Source organism: Lynx canadensis, chromosome C1 (assembly GCF_007474595.2).
Source record: "Lynx canadensis isolate LIC74 chromosome C1, mLynCan4.pri.v2, whole genome shotgun sequence".
NCBI lineage: Eukaryota > Metazoa > Chordata > Mammalia > Carnivora > Felidae > Lynx > Lynx canadensis.
Genome location: NC_044310.1, coordinates 175,640,472 through 175,660,329, shown reverse-complemented (window position 1 = coordinate 175,660,329; position 19,858 = coordinate 175,640,472). Strand labels below are relative to the sequence as shown.

At 36.7% G+C, this 19,858-nt stretch overlaps 1 protein-coding gene across 1 annotated transcript in view; it reads left to right on the top strand.

The window, feature by feature from the left end:
- COL5A2 (collagen type V alpha 2 chain) overlaps positions 1-19,858 on the top strand; it is a 147,235-nt gene that overhangs the window by 103,195 nt on the left and 24,182 nt on the right. The window contains exons 17-34 of the mRNA XM_030324729.1: positions 2,618-2,662; positions 3,762-3,815; positions 6,057-6,155; positions 6,643-6,687; positions 6,805-6,903; positions 8,124-8,177; positions 8,467-8,574; positions 9,641-9,694; positions 10,256-10,354; positions 11,991-12,044; positions 12,759-12,857; positions 12,966-13,019; positions 13,130-13,183; positions 14,576-14,629; positions 15,411-15,464; positions 17,765-17,809; positions 18,598-18,696; positions 19,703-19,810. Coding sequence (XP_030180589.1) covers positions 2,618-2,662; positions 3,762-3,815; positions 6,057-6,155; positions 6,643-6,687; positions 6,805-6,903; positions 8,124-8,177; positions 8,467-8,574; positions 9,641-9,694; positions 10,256-10,354; positions 11,991-12,044; positions 12,759-12,857; positions 12,966-13,019; positions 13,130-13,183; positions 14,576-14,629; positions 15,411-15,464; positions 17,765-17,809; positions 18,598-18,696; positions 19,703-19,810 — 1,278 coding nt within the window. The remainder of the gene's footprint in view (positions 1-2,617; positions 2,663-3,761; positions 3,816-6,056; positions 6,156-6,642; positions 6,688-6,804; positions 6,904-8,123; positions 8,178-8,466; positions 8,575-9,640; positions 9,695-10,255; positions 10,355-11,990; positions 12,045-12,758; positions 12,858-12,965; positions 13,020-13,129; positions 13,184-14,575; positions 14,630-15,410; positions 15,465-17,764; positions 17,810-18,597; positions 18,697-19,702; positions 19,811-19,858) is intronic.

Below are 19,858 nucleotides of genomic sequence, written 5' to 3'. Positions count from 1 at the left end.
TGAAATTGGGAATAGTAGTAAAATTATAATAATAGGTTACATTTTTCAAGCAGGTTTTATATGCCAAGCATTCTTCCATTATCTTTATTTTATATCCATCATAATCCTGAAAGGTAAGTACTGAGTGTACCCTTACAAGAGCTGAGTTTCTTTATCATCTGTCTTTGATTTATTTTATTATTAAAAAAAATTTACATTTATTTATTTTTGAGAGACAGAGTGAGACAGTGCATGAGTAGGGGAGGACCAGGGAGAGAGGGAGACACAGAATCTGAAGCAGGCTCCAGGCTCTGAGCTGTCAGCACAGAGTCCAACACGGGGCTCGAACCCACGAACAGTGAGATCATGACCTGAGTTGAAGTCGGAAGCTCAACCAACTACGCCATGCAGGCACCCTTGTTTTTGATTTATTTTAAATGCATAGATTGAGAAATACTTTTACTGTCTGCCTATGTACCTTGAACCTAGATAGAAAGGGGGAATATTCTATTAATTCTCTTCATAGATCTCTGAAGGTTAGGCAGCTAATATTTCAACCTTGCAATTCCTTATATTTTACCTGTTTTCATTTGGACAATTAAGGACTGCCACCTTGCCTCTATTATTTTTACATTTATCATCCCCATTAGTATCAGGAATCTCACTCAGGTTTACAGCATCCCCTGATGTTACCCTTAGCCTACAGAAGAAAACCAGTTTAGAGTTTCTCAATGGTATCAAAGTCAGGGCCCTGGTTTGGGAGAAGTGAGACCTTCTCACTAGGCCCATCCTTGTCCCCTTGAAGATAGACTGTCCTCTGGAAACATAGAAAATATTGTAGAATATAGTCAACTGTTGATGTATCCATCCTTACATAATATATCTGATCTAGTATGTTCACTTCTCTGTGCTTTCTTCTGCTGTCTGCCAAGACAGTTCTGGCATTTCTACCTCACTTAGTGTGGGGCATTGCTCGTTCTGAGTTTCCAAGAACCATCTTCCATGTTAATACCATCTTTCAGGATATTTATGAGAGTGTTAAATGTGTATCATGGGAGAGTATTTCCGTATCATTAAAGTTCTCCACTTTATATCCTTTCCCTCACGATCCAGTACCTTCAGGACCTACTCCCACACATTCTCTTTTGGATTCTGGCTCTACATGATGTATAGGACTCAAAGCTCCTTTGGGGTGTATTTTCCCTCTTTTATCAGAAGAAGATTTTCCTCAACTCAGTTATTTTGTGACTTGATGGTAGTTATTGGTCTGGTGGCCAACGAGCAGGGGCAAGTGGTGTTGGTGGTGATAGCATATGTTGTCCGATAAAGTAGAGGCTTCTGCAATATCTTTAAGGAAGGGAGAAGTATAAGCTGTTAAAGGTGGGAATGGTGAGAATTTCTACAGGCCCATAGGCTTCAGGGTTGAGATTTCAAAGTTCTTAAGATATCCCAATGTCAAATTACATTCCTTCTAATCAAAGCCCCTGACCATGGCATAACAGCCTTTCCATGTTTTAGAATTCAGCCTTCTCAAGAACTCTTGAACCTTTATCAAGCCCTGGGCCCAACCTTCAGGATTTTCTTCCCTCAGACTGTAGAAGATCACAAGATTTTAAAATGCTTCCAAGGAATCTTATATTGATGATTAATCACGATTAGCCTTTCAAAGTCTTTCTCCAGTGTATTCATTCAACAAGTTCATGCAATTCCATCAACTTTGTAATTGCTATTTCTTCTAAACCTTTTCAAGTGCCTGAGCTATTGTACCCATAGCCCTTTCTCTTACACTTGTGCCCTCTCTTAGTTTACCATTGGAGGCAATATTTATTGCTGCATTACCACCAGACGTCAAGAGTGAATCAGACTTCATTGATCACCAGCTGGTCAGTGAGGAATCCAGCTTTAAAATTCCATTTTAGAGTCTGCTTTTTTGTACTGCTTCTGGTACCAATGGTATTGGTCTCAGTTCAGGTTTCCCAGGAAACAGCATCAAAGCAAAGACTGGTGTGCAGGAAATTTATTGGGGAGTGCTCTCAGAAACTACATTGGTGAAGAAATGAATAAAAAACAGGCTTTGTTGCATGGAGAATATAAACTGTACTATAATTACAACAAAGACCCCAGTCTCCATGAGTCTTCTGTTCCATGAGAACTATGGGACCGGGATGGCTTTTCAGACTTGTCTTGAATGAGGGCCAATCCTTTGTACTGCTTCATTGACCTTGGAAGAGGCATAATTTTGGGAATGCTACCTTAGCTGAGGGCAGTTTGTGGGAGGGTCTTAACTCCTCTGAGTTAATCTGCTTATTAAAAAGACTGAGGTGTACAAAATTTCATTGTCTTTGAGCTCATTTGATGGAAAGTCATACATTCAAGTAAGAAGAATCATTTTAATCAGTTTCATTTTTTAAGTCATGATTGTTCTTTGTTATTGTTATAAGGGTAGATGTGTTTATTCCTACCTTATTGTTGTACAAAAATGTATTTTAATTGCTTTTGACCTAGTTAAGGTTGTTGTTGGTTAGCTTTAAATATTTATTCTTCAGTTTTTAACATGGGAATTTTCATAAAACAAATTAATTATGAGCAAATACTGTAGAAAATATAATTTTATCTTGTCCCTTTTTCTCCTAATTAGGGACAACGAGGTACACATGGTATGCCTGGAAAACCTGGGCCAATGGTGAGTTGTATGACTTTCATATTTGTTCATTTATTTATTGTTCCATTTGTACATTCATTAAAATTTACAGAGCACCCACTGTATCTCAGACACTTGGAATAAAAAGATGATAAACACACAGAATTTATCTTTGGGAACTGCCTTGTCTATCAAGGAAGAGAGATATATCGATTAATAATGTATCATAATGCTGTTGCTAACTGCTATGCTATAGAGTGCAACATGGTATAGAGTACCTGAACCTACGTTTATAGTGAGATAAATATATCAAGGAAGACTTTAAAAGGAGTAACTTTCAAGCTAAGATTTGAAAGATGAGTATATAAAATGAACAGGAATATAGCATGGTTTATAGGATGGGTAGATGAAAAAAACATGATGAGTTCAGGGGAATACTAGGAGGGTAAATCAGATTTGAATTATTTGCCCTTAGGATATTTTCTCCCTTGTTATTCATAAAAAGGAAACAAAAGAAGGGAGGAAAAGAATAACTATAGTTTAAAAGAGATTTTGTTACTGAAAAACTGATGGAATTAAAACAAATCCTCAAAGAAGAATCAGGATAACCTAGAATGGAATTCCTCTTATACTCATTTCCTTTAAATCTGACCTTTAAGTCAATGGCTTAAACTCTATGCATGTCTTCCCAAATGTAGGATGGTGACAAATATCCACATATTAGCCCTTCAAAAATCACTTTGAAATATCCTAATGATTCTTAAGCATCATTTTTTTTAAAGAGACCTAGATTATGGTATAAAACATAACTTTCTCAAAACTGTATTACTTCGTTAATACAAAGAAAGTACATCTCTCAAGAAGCAGTTGTTTCAAACAATTTGTGTTTTGATGGACTTACTCTCTTATATAGTAGAACTAAGAAATTCTTTTGTGTTTAATACCACTGGACAAGTTTTTTAGCACTATTTCATATCAATGTTGGAAGATACTATAATAAAATTACATTATCTTTGTGATGTTAAAGTACTAAGTGGATTATTCTCATGTGTCAAAATACAGAATGTTGTCAAAGAATAAAAGATGACTTAATTAGATATTAATTTAAAAATCTGATCACTTTTCTGGTTTCATTTAATAGGGTCCTCTTGGGATCCCTGGATCTTCCGGTTTTCCAGGAAATCCTGGAATGAAGGTAAAATGTTAATATATTTAGCTCTTGATTATAAGAATTACTTGATGATATGAGAATGTCATTAATTGTATGGAAGTCACTCTTAACTAATGAAAAAACCTAGAGCATTCTCAGTGTGTATAATGGTAGGAAAAGAAATAAATTTAAAAATGAGATTACTATGCAATACGTAGTTAAAGGAGAATTACTGCTAATCATACAATTGTAATATCAAAGAATCCGCTGCATTAGAACTCTAAACTAGACAATTGTAACAGCTGCAAAGAGTAAGAGATTAATCTGAATTGGAACTCTGCTCTTGGATACAGTGCCTGGCAGTAATAAATAGCAGAATGTTCTAAACAATAGGAGGTTAAAATAAATCAAAGGTTGTCAAAAGGCTGTTCTTTCACACAATGCTGGCTTTCATTCCAACCCAGGCCCCCTACCATTGACACAACCATGAAAGGAATAGGCAGGGAGGCTATTTGGCTTTTCACAGGGGACTGGATTAAAGCATTCTGCTGGGATGATTTACATCTGTAGTGAGTCACAATGTGTTCTTTCAGTATTTTGGGTGATAAATTCAAGGATTACAGTAAGAGGTTATTAAGATTATATTAGCTAAATTAGTGAATACATTCAGAACACTGTTTTCACACTTTAAACAACACAGTACATTGGATTACCCCTCACGCCCAGTTTCCCTTGGCCATAATTTTCTTCATCTCAAAGAAGGGATTTACTCACAAGATTCTGCTGTACAAAAATGATTGTGGCCATGGCAGTCACTTTCCTTCTGTAAGTCTTGTTTTCTCATGGGATTTTGTTGAAGATTACATGAGAGAGCAATGCAAACTCTAATACTGCCTGATGCAGAGGATGCCCTCCATATAGGTCCTTGCTTCTCGTTGGTAGTGCTACACAAATGGGCTTTGAACTGTGAAACAAAAACAACAAAAAGTCCATAGCTAACATTTCAAATACTCTCAAATGTGAGAGTCATCGGGTTAAATTATTCTTCGGGCTCTCTCTAACACTGTCTTTAAACTCTGTGCCACAGGAATGCTGCTACTTTAAAATGATGCTGTCCCTAAGTCGTTTCATCAACCAGTCCCTTGTTTCACTGAGAGCTCACTGTGCACTCAAGCAGATAAGACTTTCTTGAGATCCCTCTGTTTCTGATCTCCCTGAAGTGCTAATCCTACCACCACTGACTCTGGCCATGGAGGGCCCAACCTCCCATGTTCCCATCAAAATATACAAAACTCCTTCTCTCCTTCCTGTGAGACCCTCTACCCTCAAACTGAGCTTTGGCCAGAGAATTAAGGAAAGAATACTCACAATGCCTAGGACTAAGACTTGGCAGAAAGTAGTTTCTGCTCCTACTATGGCATCTAGTGAAGACCTCATTAGCAATGGCAATTTATATAACAGCTCACTCTGCATAATTCCTTCTCCTCCTGGGTTTTTCTAGTACTGGCTTTTGGCTACTAAAGACTGTTTAATAAAGTCAAATGCTTAGCAAAACTGGTTTTCTCAGAAATTGTTTGCCTATCCTACCATCCTCCCCTGCCAAGCATAAAGTTTCCAGATCTTCATTTTTGGCCACGATTCTGCTATACCTATAAAGTACTTCCATGGTCTCTGTTTCTCTGGATGAAAAATAAACTTCTATGTCCAGTTCTTCGAATTTCAGAGAGTCAGTAGGGATTTTATATATTTATTAGCACTAATGAACCTCCTCAGGCTTAGAATTTTAGTTCTGAAATTCTAGGTCCAGGTTTCTCTAGGATTAGATCTACATTGGGACCTAATATGTTGGATAAAATACAGAAACCCACTTAGGTTTAAACTTCAGATAAGTAAAGAATAAATTTTTCGTATAGATATGTTCCAAATATTGCCTGGGACAAACTTACACTTAAATTATTTGTTATTTATCTGAATTAAAACTTAACGAGGCATCTGTATTTTTATTTACTATCTGGACTACTTTCATGGGTTGAAATAAGGGTAGATATCAGGTTACCTTGACCACTTTACTCTGCTGTTAATACTGAAGATATTATCATACTTGATGGGTTGGAAAATGAGTCTACTCCTTAAGCTAGGTTAGACAAACAACCTTATAAACTGATTAGTGCTCATCACCCTTTAAAAATACTTGAGTATAGCATGTAGGGCTCCAGATAAGCAATAAACTTTGAATGACACCACATTTATATTTTTCTTATAACATTTCTTTTTGTACCCATTTAGGGAGAAGCGGGTCCCACTGGGGCAAGAGGCCCTGAAGGTCCCCAGGGACAAAGAGGTGAAACTGGGCCACCAGGTCCAGTGGGCTCTCAAGGTCTTCCCGTAAGTTCCCAGTACATTTAAGAATTGTGTTCTTGACAGAAAGTTTGACATCTTTTATAACGTCAGAACAGTTTTAATATATCCTCTTTGAATTCTGAATGTTTCCAACTGATTAAAGAAACCTATTTCTCTTGTCAACTCTGCAAAATTTTATCTATTTTATGGAAGAGGGAATTAGTCATAAAGCGAGTTTTATGATATAATGGTGGTTGATTTTTTTAATGTTTATTTTTGAAAGAGAGAGAGAGAGAGAGAGTGTGTGTGTGTGAGTTAGAGAGGGGCAGAGAGAGACAGAGACAAAATCTGAAGCAGACTCCAGGCTTAGAGCTGTCTGTCAGCACAGAGCCTGGCATGGTGCTCGAACTCAGGTTCCCCATGGTGGTTGTTTTTACAATAATTTTTCTGCCTCCTTTTGGATGTGGGTGGACATCTGGATAGCATCCTAGATATGGCTTAATATTTTGTAAACTTTTCATGGATCTTTCAGGGTGCAGTAGGAACTGATGGTACACCTGGTGCCAAAGGCCCAACGGTGAGTAACTAACTGCATCAATGCCACGTGAAGTTCAAATGGATGCAATCCTTTGGACATTGACAGTAGACTTCTACTGGGTTCTCTGCTCATCATGTCACTCTTCTACTCTGACAGGGCTCTCCAGGTACCTCTGGTCCTCCTGGCTTAGCAGGGCCCCCTGGATCTCCAGGACCTCAGGGTAGCACAGGACCTCCAGGAATTCGAGGCCAACCGGTAATGTCCTTTCAAATAACTATCATCCATTAGTATAATCCAACTAAGATCACCACGCAAAATAATATTCAGTGAGAGCCAATGAAACATGGATAATGGGACATATCTGAGTGAGGCAAGTGAAGATAGGAATCTTTGTAAAGTGGAAGCCACATGTTAATGTACAATTTAGGTGTTTAAATTCAAAAGGGAACATTATTACATTGTGTTAAATTTTAGTGGTTTTTTAAAATTTAAAATAATAAGGTCATAACTTTATAGTCTATCTCATAGATATTTATGAGTGGTTGAATAGTACACATTATAGAAATATTTTCCAAGCCAGTGTGAAGAAATGTGGAGGTTATAATGATAATTTGGTTAAAAATGGGTTCACTAGCTATTTCTTGAGAGTTATCTTGAAGAGTGGTTCCACCATATTATTCACATTGAATGAAATTTCCGTATTTTGTGAAATTATTTATTAGAAAAAATGTTATGCTAAACCCATAAGAAATAAACACATTGAGAAGTTGTGCTTATATATTTTTAGCTTCTGTATAAAAATTAAAACTTTCTTTCTTAGCACTACCTAAAACAAATATTTTAGATTCTGTTCCAAGTAACTTAGTTATGCTAATAAATCCCTTTAAATCCTGGTGGCAGATTTATTAAAACATGAGTGTTGCTGATATTTCACATTTGATTTTATCATGTTCTCTTAGCCACCTGGTTCCCACAGGTTTAACTGGTATTTAAAGACACATACACACCAAAACCCTAGAACACTCCGAAGATGAAATGCTGAATTTGAACTTGTCAAACTCTCAATAAATAGAACATAAATATAAAGTTATTTTGATTCTGGGTAAATAACTCTATTTCCTAAACTATACCCTAAATAGATTTATCTGTAAAAGTTGTCACTGTTAGTTCTAATTTTAATTATCAAATTGGAATAACTGAATAATTCTAATTTTCCTAGTATGCATGATAAAACACACAAGATTTTAAAAATAAGTCCTTTGAAGACCACTGTAAAATAGACAGACTTCTATAAACTACTTATACTGGGTTTTATAAAATTTCACATACATTCTACAAGATTTGCAAAATTAGAAAAAATGTTAATACAGACTCAGCTGCAGAAAGTTTTTAGGGCCTGTTAACTGTAATTAATTAAAGCAAGTTGGACTGGCTAAAAGTCCTGGGTTTTATAACTATTGATACTTTTATTTTAGGGTGATCCAGGAGTTCCAGGTTTCAAAGGAGAAGCTGGCCCCAAAGGGGAACCAGTAAGTCTTCGTTTTTTTGTTTGTTTGTTTGTTTCAATGATAAGAAGACCATGAATATTGTCCAGCAGTGCACAGGTCAAAATGCTCAAGTGTTTAAAATAATATCAATGAGAAATATAACTTTGAGTGGCAATACTTTAGTTTAAAACTTGTAACTGACTTCATTACTTTGGATGGAAATAGTTTAATATAGTTTAAAATTTGTAATTGACTTATTTAAATGAAGCTTTTGACTATAATTCAGTTGTCAAATGGCTGTTGCTGGTAACTGTCCTTCTGTTTTTAATAGGGGCCACATGGTATTCAGGGTCCAATAGGTCCACCTGGTGAAGAAGGCAAAAGAGGTCCCCGAGGTGATCCAGGAACAGTTGGTCCTCCAGGCCCAATGGGAGAAAGGGTAAAATTTGAATAATAAGATAAATTCTTAGAGTTGTGTGTGTGTGGGGGGGGGATTATGTGGGGAGCTTTGAGGATAATAAGGAAAGCTAGAGTCATTGAAAGAATTGCTTGCAAATGCATTGCACAGTTAAGTATGGTTAACTGTGTATTAAAGGAACCAACTGTCTAATAATTATTGCCCATTCATTCATTCATTCAGCCAACACTGACACCGTGTCAATTCGATATATTGGTACTTAGGATACATCAGTGAACAAGAAGGCTATGGTGCCAGCCTTCATGTGGGGGCTAGTAAGCAACAGTTTATTCTAGTGGGGAGGAAAGCAATAAACAAGTCAACAGGCAAACAAAAATATAATTATACATTTTAATGAGCTCCATATACACTTAAGAAATTACAGGGTGATGTGGTAGAGAGTAGCTTTGAGTATGTGATAGTAGTGTGACATTAAATTAGGTGGTTAAGAAGTGGATTCTTTGGGAAGATGGCATTTTAGCTGATACCTGAAGATGAGGACAAACCAGCAAGAGACCTTGGGAGTAAGAACACTGTCAGCAGAGGAAACGGCTAGTGCAAAGCCAGCAAGGGCTTGGTGATTTTAGAGATTAGAAGAGGTTGCTGTGACTGGAGTATAATGAAACAGGTCTGTAGGGGACAATGATAATATCACCTTACATTTGTAGAGACGTTCAAAGAATACACAGTACTTCACATACAAGACAATACTAATGTATGTCATCACTGACATTTTGATCATGGTAGATGGTGCCATTCCTTTGCTGCTTATCTAGATACCATTTTGCTCTATGTTTATTTTACAATTAATTGTTAGGATAGTTCTTAATTTGAATAATTTTTGGCTTGGTACTTACATATTCTCAAAAATTTTAAATTTTTAAATATTTCTATGTAGTTAGGGTTTTGTCCCTTCCACTTTATCTTTTGCCATGTTGGCTGATCACAACTCCTAAAACCTTGTAATGCCAAAAATAAAAATTACCCACTCATTATACATTACAAAAACATCAACAACAATTAAGAATCTCATTTTGGTCATTTGTAGGGTGCTCCTGGCAATCGTGGTTTTCCAGGCTCTGATGGTTTACCTGGACCAAAGGTGAGGTTATCCCATCCATGTTGACATTCACGTGGGTGGTGCCCCAAAAGATGCCGTTGTCCAGAATGGTGATCTAGCTTTGGTCCACATGGCTTCAGATCCAGAAAAGAGTCAGACACAGATGTCAAGCCTAATGCCAAATCCCTCTTGTGCAATTTATGTATTATAGACGGCTAGGGGAGAAGGATAATGGTTGCAAGTATGTAGGAGTTTGTTTTCAGACTTCCTGGAGACCCAGCTGAGAAAAAAGGTCACAGACCTTTCCTTTATCTAGAAATTTAGACTCTAGAATTTTGGTGTTCCCCCTCACCCAAATCTAGATTATTGCAGTGATAATCTAAATACAATTTTTATTAATAATGAAAAACCATTATTCTACAAGAACTAGGAGTTAGAACAAAATATGTAGTGATAGTTTTTGTAACTTTGTAATCACTTTGACAAAGTATTTGTATGTTATTCTAGTCCTTTGACTTGTAACAGGCAATTTTGATATTCACTTGCTTTTAGCTTCCTGCACTGTTTCTTTTTTCTGACACATTCTGCTTTGCATTGGAACAGGGGGCTCAAGGAGAGAGGGGTCCTGTAGGTTCTTCAGGACCTAAAGGAGGGCAGGGGGACCCAGGACGTCCAGGTGAACCTGGCCTTCCAGGTGCTCGGGTAAGAACACAGCAGTTTGCTACATCGACCCAGAACAGCTCGTCGGTACTCAGTGAAGTGTTTTTTAATTAAGCTAGTTTTGACAAGTTGGATCATTTCTTTTGTTTTTACGATTTTGACCTGATTTACTATTTTTAAAAAAACTGCTTTGTTATTTTCATGACATATAGAAAAACATGGTAATTTCTAGTCTCCCTTTCTCAAAGGAGTATGCATTAATAGTTTTGCCACTTGACATGGAAAAAAAAATCCTGTTTGCCAATTTTTATTTTTCTTTACTTGCTAACAAAAACCTGTTTGGCTTTTGGCAGAGAGAATTCCTGATAAATTTCATCCTGAACAAATGTTACTTGAAAATTCATTTGAAGTGTGTAATTGCTGTTACATTCAGTTGTCCACAATGCTCCTTAAAAACAAAGGAATTATACAAAAAGTTGTTGGATGGAAATATACATTTGGCTCCACATAATCTTGAACCCAACACTTTTATTTATTTATGTATGTATTTATTAACATTTTTTCATTTTTTGAGAGACAGAGAGAGACAGAATATGAGCAGGGAGGGGCAAAGAGAGAGGGAGACACAGAATCTGAAGCAGGTTCCAGGCTCCGAGCTGTCAGCACAGAGCCTGATGCAAGGCTCGGACTCACAAACTGAGATTATGATCTGAGCCAAAGTCAGACCCTTAACTGTCTGAGCCACCCAGGTGCCCCGTACCCAGTGTTTTTAAATATATGAATAAAAGTCTACTACAGCCCTTTCTCCTTCTATGTAGGAAACTGGAACTTTCTTAGAACTTCTTCCCTAGATACCTAATAAAGTTGGAATGCCAGGTGAATGAGCAGTCAGCATTGCTTATAGTAAAAATGATGCCCGACTGTAGACCACATCTGGACCTGGGAGGACTATAAATTATAAAAACCTTATAGGGGAGCATGGCTTTGGGCATCCTGAGTTTGGAGAAACTGGTACCTGCACATTCACCTTGCCAGGATCAGTATACTGTGTTCGAGGTGCTGTTACAAATACTGGTTACCTGAGATTTCTAAGCCAAAGTGGCTCCTGTCCCCGCCACGTAGACTCATTTCCTGACATCTGGCCTGTCCATTGTAGAAGGCTTAGATGGTGCCCTTGGAGGCCATGCTGTGGGGGCTGCCCCCCAGTGGAGAGTCCCACGTGATGCTGCCTGTTGGCATGCTGTGTTTTCTGCCCTGTATCCTTCCAAAACCAGGCTGGGGGAGGCCCATGATTAGCCTGTGAAGTTTGTCTAGAGGAGCCTAAGGCCACTGAGAATGGGCATTGCGTAGTGGAACTGGATCCTTTTACTGAAGTGCTATTTTTACTCTCTAGAATCTTTTTTTAAAAAGCTTATTTATTTATTTTGAGAGAGAGAGAGAGAGAGTGAGCAGGGGAGGGGCAGAGAGAGAGAGGGAGAGAGCAAATCCCAAGCAGGCTCCACACTGTCAGCGCAGAGCTTGACATGGGGCTCAAACTCACAAACTCTGAGATCATGACCTGAGCCGAAATCGAGAGTTGGATGTTTAACGGACTGAGCCACCCAGGTGCCCCTACTCTCTAGAATCTTTACCTCAGTTGCAGGTCAGCAACAAAATGACAATCACTTTTAATTTTCAGGGTCTGACAGGAAATCCTGGTGTTCAAGGTCCTGAAGGAAAGCTTGGGCCTTTGGTAAGTGACGTAAACAGAAATCCATAGCCATGATAGACATATAACGTAAGATGTTTATTTGAGGTTAATGTTTTTAATCATGTGAGTGCTGATCATATTTACGTGTTTAAAATGCCGAAGCAAATTCATAGGATCTTCATATTTTAAAATTCACTAAAAATTGATCAAGTTTAATTGATATAAATGTTTGAGATTGAAGTTGCTTCTCTAACATCTGGGGAAAAAGTCGAAATTATGTATTCTTCCAGTATTGGTGAAATTTGTCTACTGGAAACATTCTCATTTCATAAATGTCCTCCCAACTTTATAGGTTTAAGAGATAAGTAGGTATGACTTTTGGTAACTTATGTATTCTAGGCCCTTCCTTTATACCAAAAAATGTGAAATGGAGTCCCAAATTTTCATTACCGCAAGCTAGAGTAAATTAAAGAGTAAAAGGACAATTTCCCCTATGAATAGAAGAGTGTACGGAGCTGTGAAGATGAGGGTCATGTGTAGAACCAGAGTAAAATCTCTGTTCTAAATACTCAGCATCCTTCAGCACTTTTTTTTTAAAACACTCAACTGTTCTGATTCACTGAGAAAAAGATGAAGGATAATTTAAAACTTATATAACTTTCATAAGTAAGCAAAGAAAGGCAAGTGACAATTTGGGTGACCTGATATTCAGAGAGAATTTACGTAAAACTTACATTGCGCCTGTCAATTTTGTAGGGTGCTCCGGGGGAGGATGGCCGGCCAGGTCCTCCAGGCTCCATAGGAATCAGAGGGCAGCCCGGGAGTATGGGTCTTCCAGGCCCCAAAGGTAGCAGTGTGAGTACAGTGCATATGTTTGCTATCTCATCATCATCCTCACCTGAAGTAGGCATGTTATGAGCAAACTGATTGAATTTTAAGGTAGTTTTCTATTCTTTCTTTTAGGGTGACCCTGGAAAACCTGGAGAAGCAGGAAATGCTGGTGTTCCTGGGCAGAGGGTAACTATACAAACATTTTCTGCCAAAAGGGAGGAAATATATATAAATATATATGAAATGACCCAAATGTCTCACGCCTTACTTCACATATTATCTCTGTGTGATATTAGGGAGCTCCTGGAAAAGATGGTGAAGTTGGTCCTTCTGGTCCTGTGGGCCCCCCGGTATGTGATCTTTTAGCGAGAATTACATTCACATTGCACTTTTCGATGATGTTTGTTTAAGACTTTACTTATGAGTAAGCTTCAGGGGAAGTAATGAGAAAGTGCAAGATTGAAGAATTCTAATCTTTTCTTCTGACCCCTGTGCCAGCACCTTCTGCCTTTTTAAATGGAACGATTGGACTTTTCATTTTAAACTTCTTTAAAATGCTGATGGCAGAAGCAACCTCATTGTCCTTATGTGTCACAGTTAAGGAACATATCAACTGAACAGAATCATGTTTGACAAATACTTTGTTCTGTCTCTTATTGAAAAATATAAGTACTGAACTATACTTACATTCTTCTGATAATGTCTCATATAAATTTGTCTAAGCTAGCTGATTTTTCTTTAGAGGGACTAAAAAAGAAAGTATTTTGTCCTTTGAGGTGCATCTGCATCCTAGGATTCTAAAATTAAATATTTATCAGAAATATTTTGGCATATTTATTTGTTTATAATGGGGCAATTTAAATATCTTTCTAAAATGTTAGCTTTGCTTTCTTCAGCTGCTCTAGTGTTGAAGGCTTGATTAATAGTTCTTCTAACACTGCGAACTAAATTGGAACAGAAATTAGAGCGTCCCTGTGAAAATTTTTGTAAGCCAAAATGGTGTAAAGCAAAGAAGCAATTATTAATTTATGTGAAAAATTTCTTAAGATTCCCAGAATCCCAAAATAACGTCTTTTAGGCTTTTCTGGCATATCTTAGGACATATCTTAGGCTATATCTTGCTCTAACAGGTGCGCAAAATAAATCCAGATAAAGCACAGATGCTCACAGACACAGATGACGCTGAGATGCTAAGTCTAGTTCCCCAGAAAGAGTTGGGTGTGCACTGCCTCTATTACAGCTCACTGCAAAACAAACTCTGAATGCCTTTTGCCTTTTTCTCATAAAAGCAAAAATTCTCTTCAGAGTCCTTTGAGTTAGCACAAAGAGGTACTAATACAGGTCTTTCATGAAAGCAAAGTGACATAATGCCAACTTTGGAAAAGCAGGGGACACTTGTATTACCTATTTCTATTCGATGTATGAAAGTAATGAATTTTTCCATGTTCAATTTCTCCAATTTCCTCAGAAGTTTGTGTTTGGTTCCAGACAATTTTATGTTTGGATCAAAAAATAAACATATGTCCTCAGTCTCTTTTCTGGTTTTAGAAGACATTTTCTTACCAGCAGGGACCTCAAAGAATCTCATTAAACTATCTGTAATGCTAGTTTATAATCTGGCTAAAGTGAAAAGCATGTGATTGGAAAAAAAGCAAATATCAATACTTCCAGTGGGTCACATAAACAGGAAGCAGGTGTTAAGATCTGGCTCTCTTCATGATTTTCTTTCCTTTATGACTTAGGGTCTAGCTGGGGAGAGAGGAGAACAGGGACCCCCAGGACCCACTGGCTTTCAGGTATGTAATAATTCAGTTTTCCATGTCTTCTACCATTAATTAAACTGATTTTTTTAAATATAAAAAGATATGATCAAATGATGTGAAATTCCACAATTTTTTAAAAAAGTCATCCCTCTTTTAGTAAATAAAGATTTGGATAAAACCCAACATTTTTGTTCAAAGGGAAGGAATAGATTTCCCCTGAAAAATGGATCAAAATCCAAAATTATTAACAAATTAAAATTTTTAGGTGTTCTTGATACCTCAAGAAGTTTTATTGAACTATTTTAAGGTTTATCTAGTTTTATTGACAAAATGTCTTAAAATTTTTCTTGAACAAAGTTTCATGATTTATTTAAATATATATGGTGTGGGAAATTGTTTATTATTTAATAGCATGGATAATCATAATTTGGCAAAAAAAACCTTTTAGGAATGACTTTTAATATTATTATTGTTATCATTATTATTCTAGCAGCCTAAAATATTGCTTTCTGACCCATAAAAACTGGACCAATGTTAAGAATCTCCTGTTAGAGTCTTAGCTCTTTTTTTCTTCTTTCTTTTTTTTTTTTTTTGCTAAGTGGTGTGCAAATGAAAATCTAAACCTAGAAGCTGACTGGCTGCTGCATTATCATAGAAGATAATGGTTTTCTCATTCTGTTTTGCTTGTGTTTAAACAATATATTTTGCTTGAAAGTATAGTCATGGAGACTCCATGATATATAAAAGGTAACCTGTTAATGCTAGTGGCCTATTAAACTTTTACAAATCTACAATTTTTTTTTTCTTTTTTTAGGGGCTTCCTGGTCCTCCAGGGCCTCCTGGGGAAGGTGGAAAGCCAGGTGATCAGGTAAGTTTTAAGGTAATAGTAACAATAACAATACTAAAAATTGTAGGTTCATAATATCACTTATTATATTTGAGGTTCTGTTCTGGTTTGCCTTATCTCTCTTAATCCTCAAAGCAACCCTATATATCTAGGTATCCATATAATTATTATAACCATTTTTCAGATGAGGCAAATGAGGCACACAGATGTTATGTAACTTTCCCAAAGTGACACAGCTGATATGATTTGAATCCTGGTAGTGTGCTTCCCAAGACTGTTCTTAATCCCTAAGTCTATGTCTTGTCATATCTACAGAGTTTTACTGGAGGCTTTATAAATGGTTATGAACAGATACTAACCATTTTATTTCTATTATTTTATTAAGACATCAGTTTAATTTATTTTTCTGTGAGTGATTCACTCATTCACTTAACCTTTCAACAAATATTTATCATCCCTGGCCCCCACCAGTTGAACAAGATGGACATGAGATAGAGTTTCTGGGGAGGCACTGTGTGTATGGGTGCACCTAATTCAGACTTGGGGATTTAGGGAAAGTCTCCCAGACCAGGTAATATATTTTATGAGATCTGAAGGATGTGTGATGGTAAGGGAGGAGAAGGGAAGGTAATAAAATACTCCAGGAAATGGGAACAGCAGGTGCAAAGGTTTTGCTGATCAAATTAAGGCACTGAATAAATTTGGTAAGTCAGGAATGCAGAGTATAACTTGAGGTAGAGATGAGGCTGGTGGGTGAATCAGGAGCCAGATTATAGAAAGTCTGAATTTGAATATTATTTGCTCTTATTCTTCTAATGGAAGATGATGAAAGGCTTTTAAGTAGGGAGTAGTACGACTAGATTTGGGTTTTATGAAGACCACACCACATGAAGAACAATACATTTCGGATTGGCAGCCCACTTGATACAGTTTTTGTTTTGTTTCATGTTTTTAGAAAAAGGCAGAGTTTGAGGAATTGACATAAGAGGCAGGTCCCTAAGTCAGTAGTAGCAGTGACGTTCTAGTGTGGCTGCTACCAGCCTATGTGCTGGTGCTAAATGCACAGGAAATGCCAGCCCTCCATTTCAGAGGATGCGAAGTTACCATCCAAGGACAGCTTACGCTTCTTCATGTTTCACTTTGCCTGGCAAGGTCCTGGGTTGGGGACGGAAGGTGGACACTGATGCCTTATCTAAAGTTAAGACATATCCATATGCCCAAGAGAATTCTTCTAGCAGACAAATGAAAATTTCTCATGATGGAGGATTATGACGGAAGCAAACATAACTGAATATATTGAGATTAACATTTGTGATTTTATAAACATAGACGGTAGAGGTTGTAGTGACCATAGTTATCTGTCACCATCCAAACTGCCAGAAATATGCTACTTTGACAAAAAGTACTCTATTCAAAATATTGCAGGGTGTAATGGTATAAATCAAGACACTATGAATAGTGCACTATCTACCACAAAATTGTAAGCAATATTATATTTAGTAATTGCAAGATGTACCATTAACTACATATCACTAAAAAATACCACATAAAGCTGATTAAACTATGAGATAAAATATTTTTCTTATGAGATAAAATATTATTGAAAGAACCCTCAGATTTGTTTATATTTAGATTTTCTTTTAAACCATATATCACTCATCAGCATACCTAAACAAAGAAAATGAAAGAAAAATAATTTGATTAAATTATCCTTAAAACTTCATTCAGAACCAACCTAACTTCTAAATTACTTTTCATCTCACTCTTTGACAACCATGATTCTCTACACAACATCTTTCCTTGTCATTAGTTATTATTTTCAATCAAAGAGAAAAGTTTTGAACTTCATGACAAAATTTCCTTTAGTTAAGAACAAACTGAAACTTGTAATATATCATGACTGCACTAGTTTGAACCCACAGTTCCCAGTACATTGTCCATAGTGTATGGTCAAAAAATATTTATTAAATTGAATTGGTTCTGTTTAAAAGATCAGTCTCTTTATTGCTTTTTATTTCAGTTTAATCTGTTAAAATTTGTTCATGTTAGGAAATAAAATTACTGTATATTTGTTGTCTCTAAAAAAAACCAATGCATTATATTTCTGAGATAATATTTTGCATGTTTAATTGCCCAAAATCAAATGTTCAAGTATAATAAACATTTTTTTAGAAAAATATTTCCATCTAATGTATGGGCTTAGTCAAAACTTCTAATATTAAATTAAAAGAAATTAGGCATGTGATATGGAAAGATTTGTAATAAATACCTAAAATTTAGCTCAAAGCAATTCTTCCGGTTTTTAAAATTATATCTTATAGGGTGTTCCTGGAGATCCTGGAGCAGTTGGCCCATTAGGACCTAGAGTAAGTATTTTCTCCTTCGTTGTTAACTTTGTTTCCATTGGCTTTAGTTTTAAAAAGCATCTTTCACCATAAACTGGGCTTTATTTTAAGCATGCAGTTTCTTTAACCTGATGAAAATCAATCTTATGAGAAAATCTTGTGCTGTGAAACTAGCACATCCTTATTCCAGGTTCATTTCTTAACACTAAATTAGAAGATTCAGCCCCGGGACTCCTGTGTGGCTCAGTCAGTTAAGCATCTGACTTCGGCAAAAGTCATGATCTTATGGTTCGTGAATTCGAGCCCCACCATCAGGCTCTGTGCTGACAGCTCGGTGCCTGGATCCTGCTTTGAATTCTGTCTTCATCTCTCTCTGCCCCTCCTCTGCTTGTGTTCAGCCTCTCTCTCTCAAAAATAAATATACATTTGGGGCGCCTGGGTGGCTCAGTCGGTTAAGTGTCCGACTTCAGCTCAGGTCACGATCTCGCAGTCCGTGAGTTCGAGCCCCGCGTCGGGCTCTGGGCTGATGGCTCAGAGCCTGGAGCCTGCTTCCGATTCTGTGTCTCCCTCTCTCTCTGTCCCTCCCCCATTCATGCTCTGTCTCTCTCTGTCTCAAAAATAAATAAACGTTAAAAAAAATTTAAAAATAAATATACATTAAAAAAATTTTTAAAGGAAAATTGAGCCTCAATAGTTGCTCATTCCTCAATTTTTCTCTAGTAGAAGCAGTTTTGCAGATTTCCAGAAACCTTTTTAACCTACTTTCAGATCAGTTGCTAAGACTGTCTGACATCCCAATGTTGCACTAGGGAGAACGCGGAAATCCAGGGGAAAGAGGAGAACCAGGAATAACCGGACTCCCTGGTGAGAAGGGAATGGCTGGAGGACATGGCCCTGATGGCCCAAAAGTAAGTATGGCCCTGACCAAATGTCCCAAGATTACTGCTCTGTAAACACATGACAGAACTAGAATGTGTTTCCCTTATGGTTCCAACATAATTTGATGATATGATTTTCCTCTTCAACAAATATTGAGTGAACATCTACTAGGCTTTTTCCTTGGCACTAAAGAATCAGTTGAAAAGAAGCCTCTTTTCTGTGATGCAAATTATGGTCTAGTGTACATGGTAATACATTCTCATCTAGAAATCCATTCCTAATATTTGTTTGTGTAGCTTTAACTAGTGACTTCCATTAATAAGCAGAAGCAATAAATAGAAAATTGCATAATTTATTAAGAGGTATTCCTAATTATGTGTTCCATTGTTTTTCTGTCTCAGGTTCCATAGTTCTGCTTACTAATCATACGCAAGGATGTTATATTTTAATTATGAAAGTAGAATACATCATAAGGCAAAAATCAGTACTATTTGGTTTGGGTGCCATATTAAGATTGGTAGAAGACAAGAAGACAACTTCAGTGTAAACAATTAAAGTAGAATTTTTCATGTTCGTATAACATTAGATCCTTTATCATCTTCAAGGTCCAGAGTGATTACATAGGATCTGCTTCAATTTAATCACTTAATTAGCTTGTAAGCAAGCTTAATATCATGGGTTCATTAGAGAGAGAGTGAAATACTCTCTAAATTTAATGTCTTCATTCTTTATTAGGATCCCCATGATGTCAAAAAAAGAAAAAGAAAGGCAACCATTATTTTTATTTGAATTGACGCTCAATTTCCCCAAAGAAAAAACTTGAACATATAAACCAAAAATCAAAACAGCAAAATCTTTTTTTTTATTTCAAAATATCACTTCAGAGACAATTTTCACAAATGAAAAATGTAAGGCCTAAGTTGAACCATATGAAATTGCTGACATGCAACTATTTTTGGCCTACCAGAAGAGAAATTTAATGTGGCTGAATTTTAATATTATATTGATGAGGTCACTTATTGTTGGTTTATTTAGGGCAGTCCAGGACCATCTGGGACCCCTGGAGATACAGGCCCACCAGGTCTTCAAGGTATGCCAGGAGAAAGAGGAATCGCAGGAACTCCTGGCCCCAAGGGTGACAGGGTAAGTCTGTTTTTTTTAGTTCATTCATTTAGACTTTCTACATTTCTA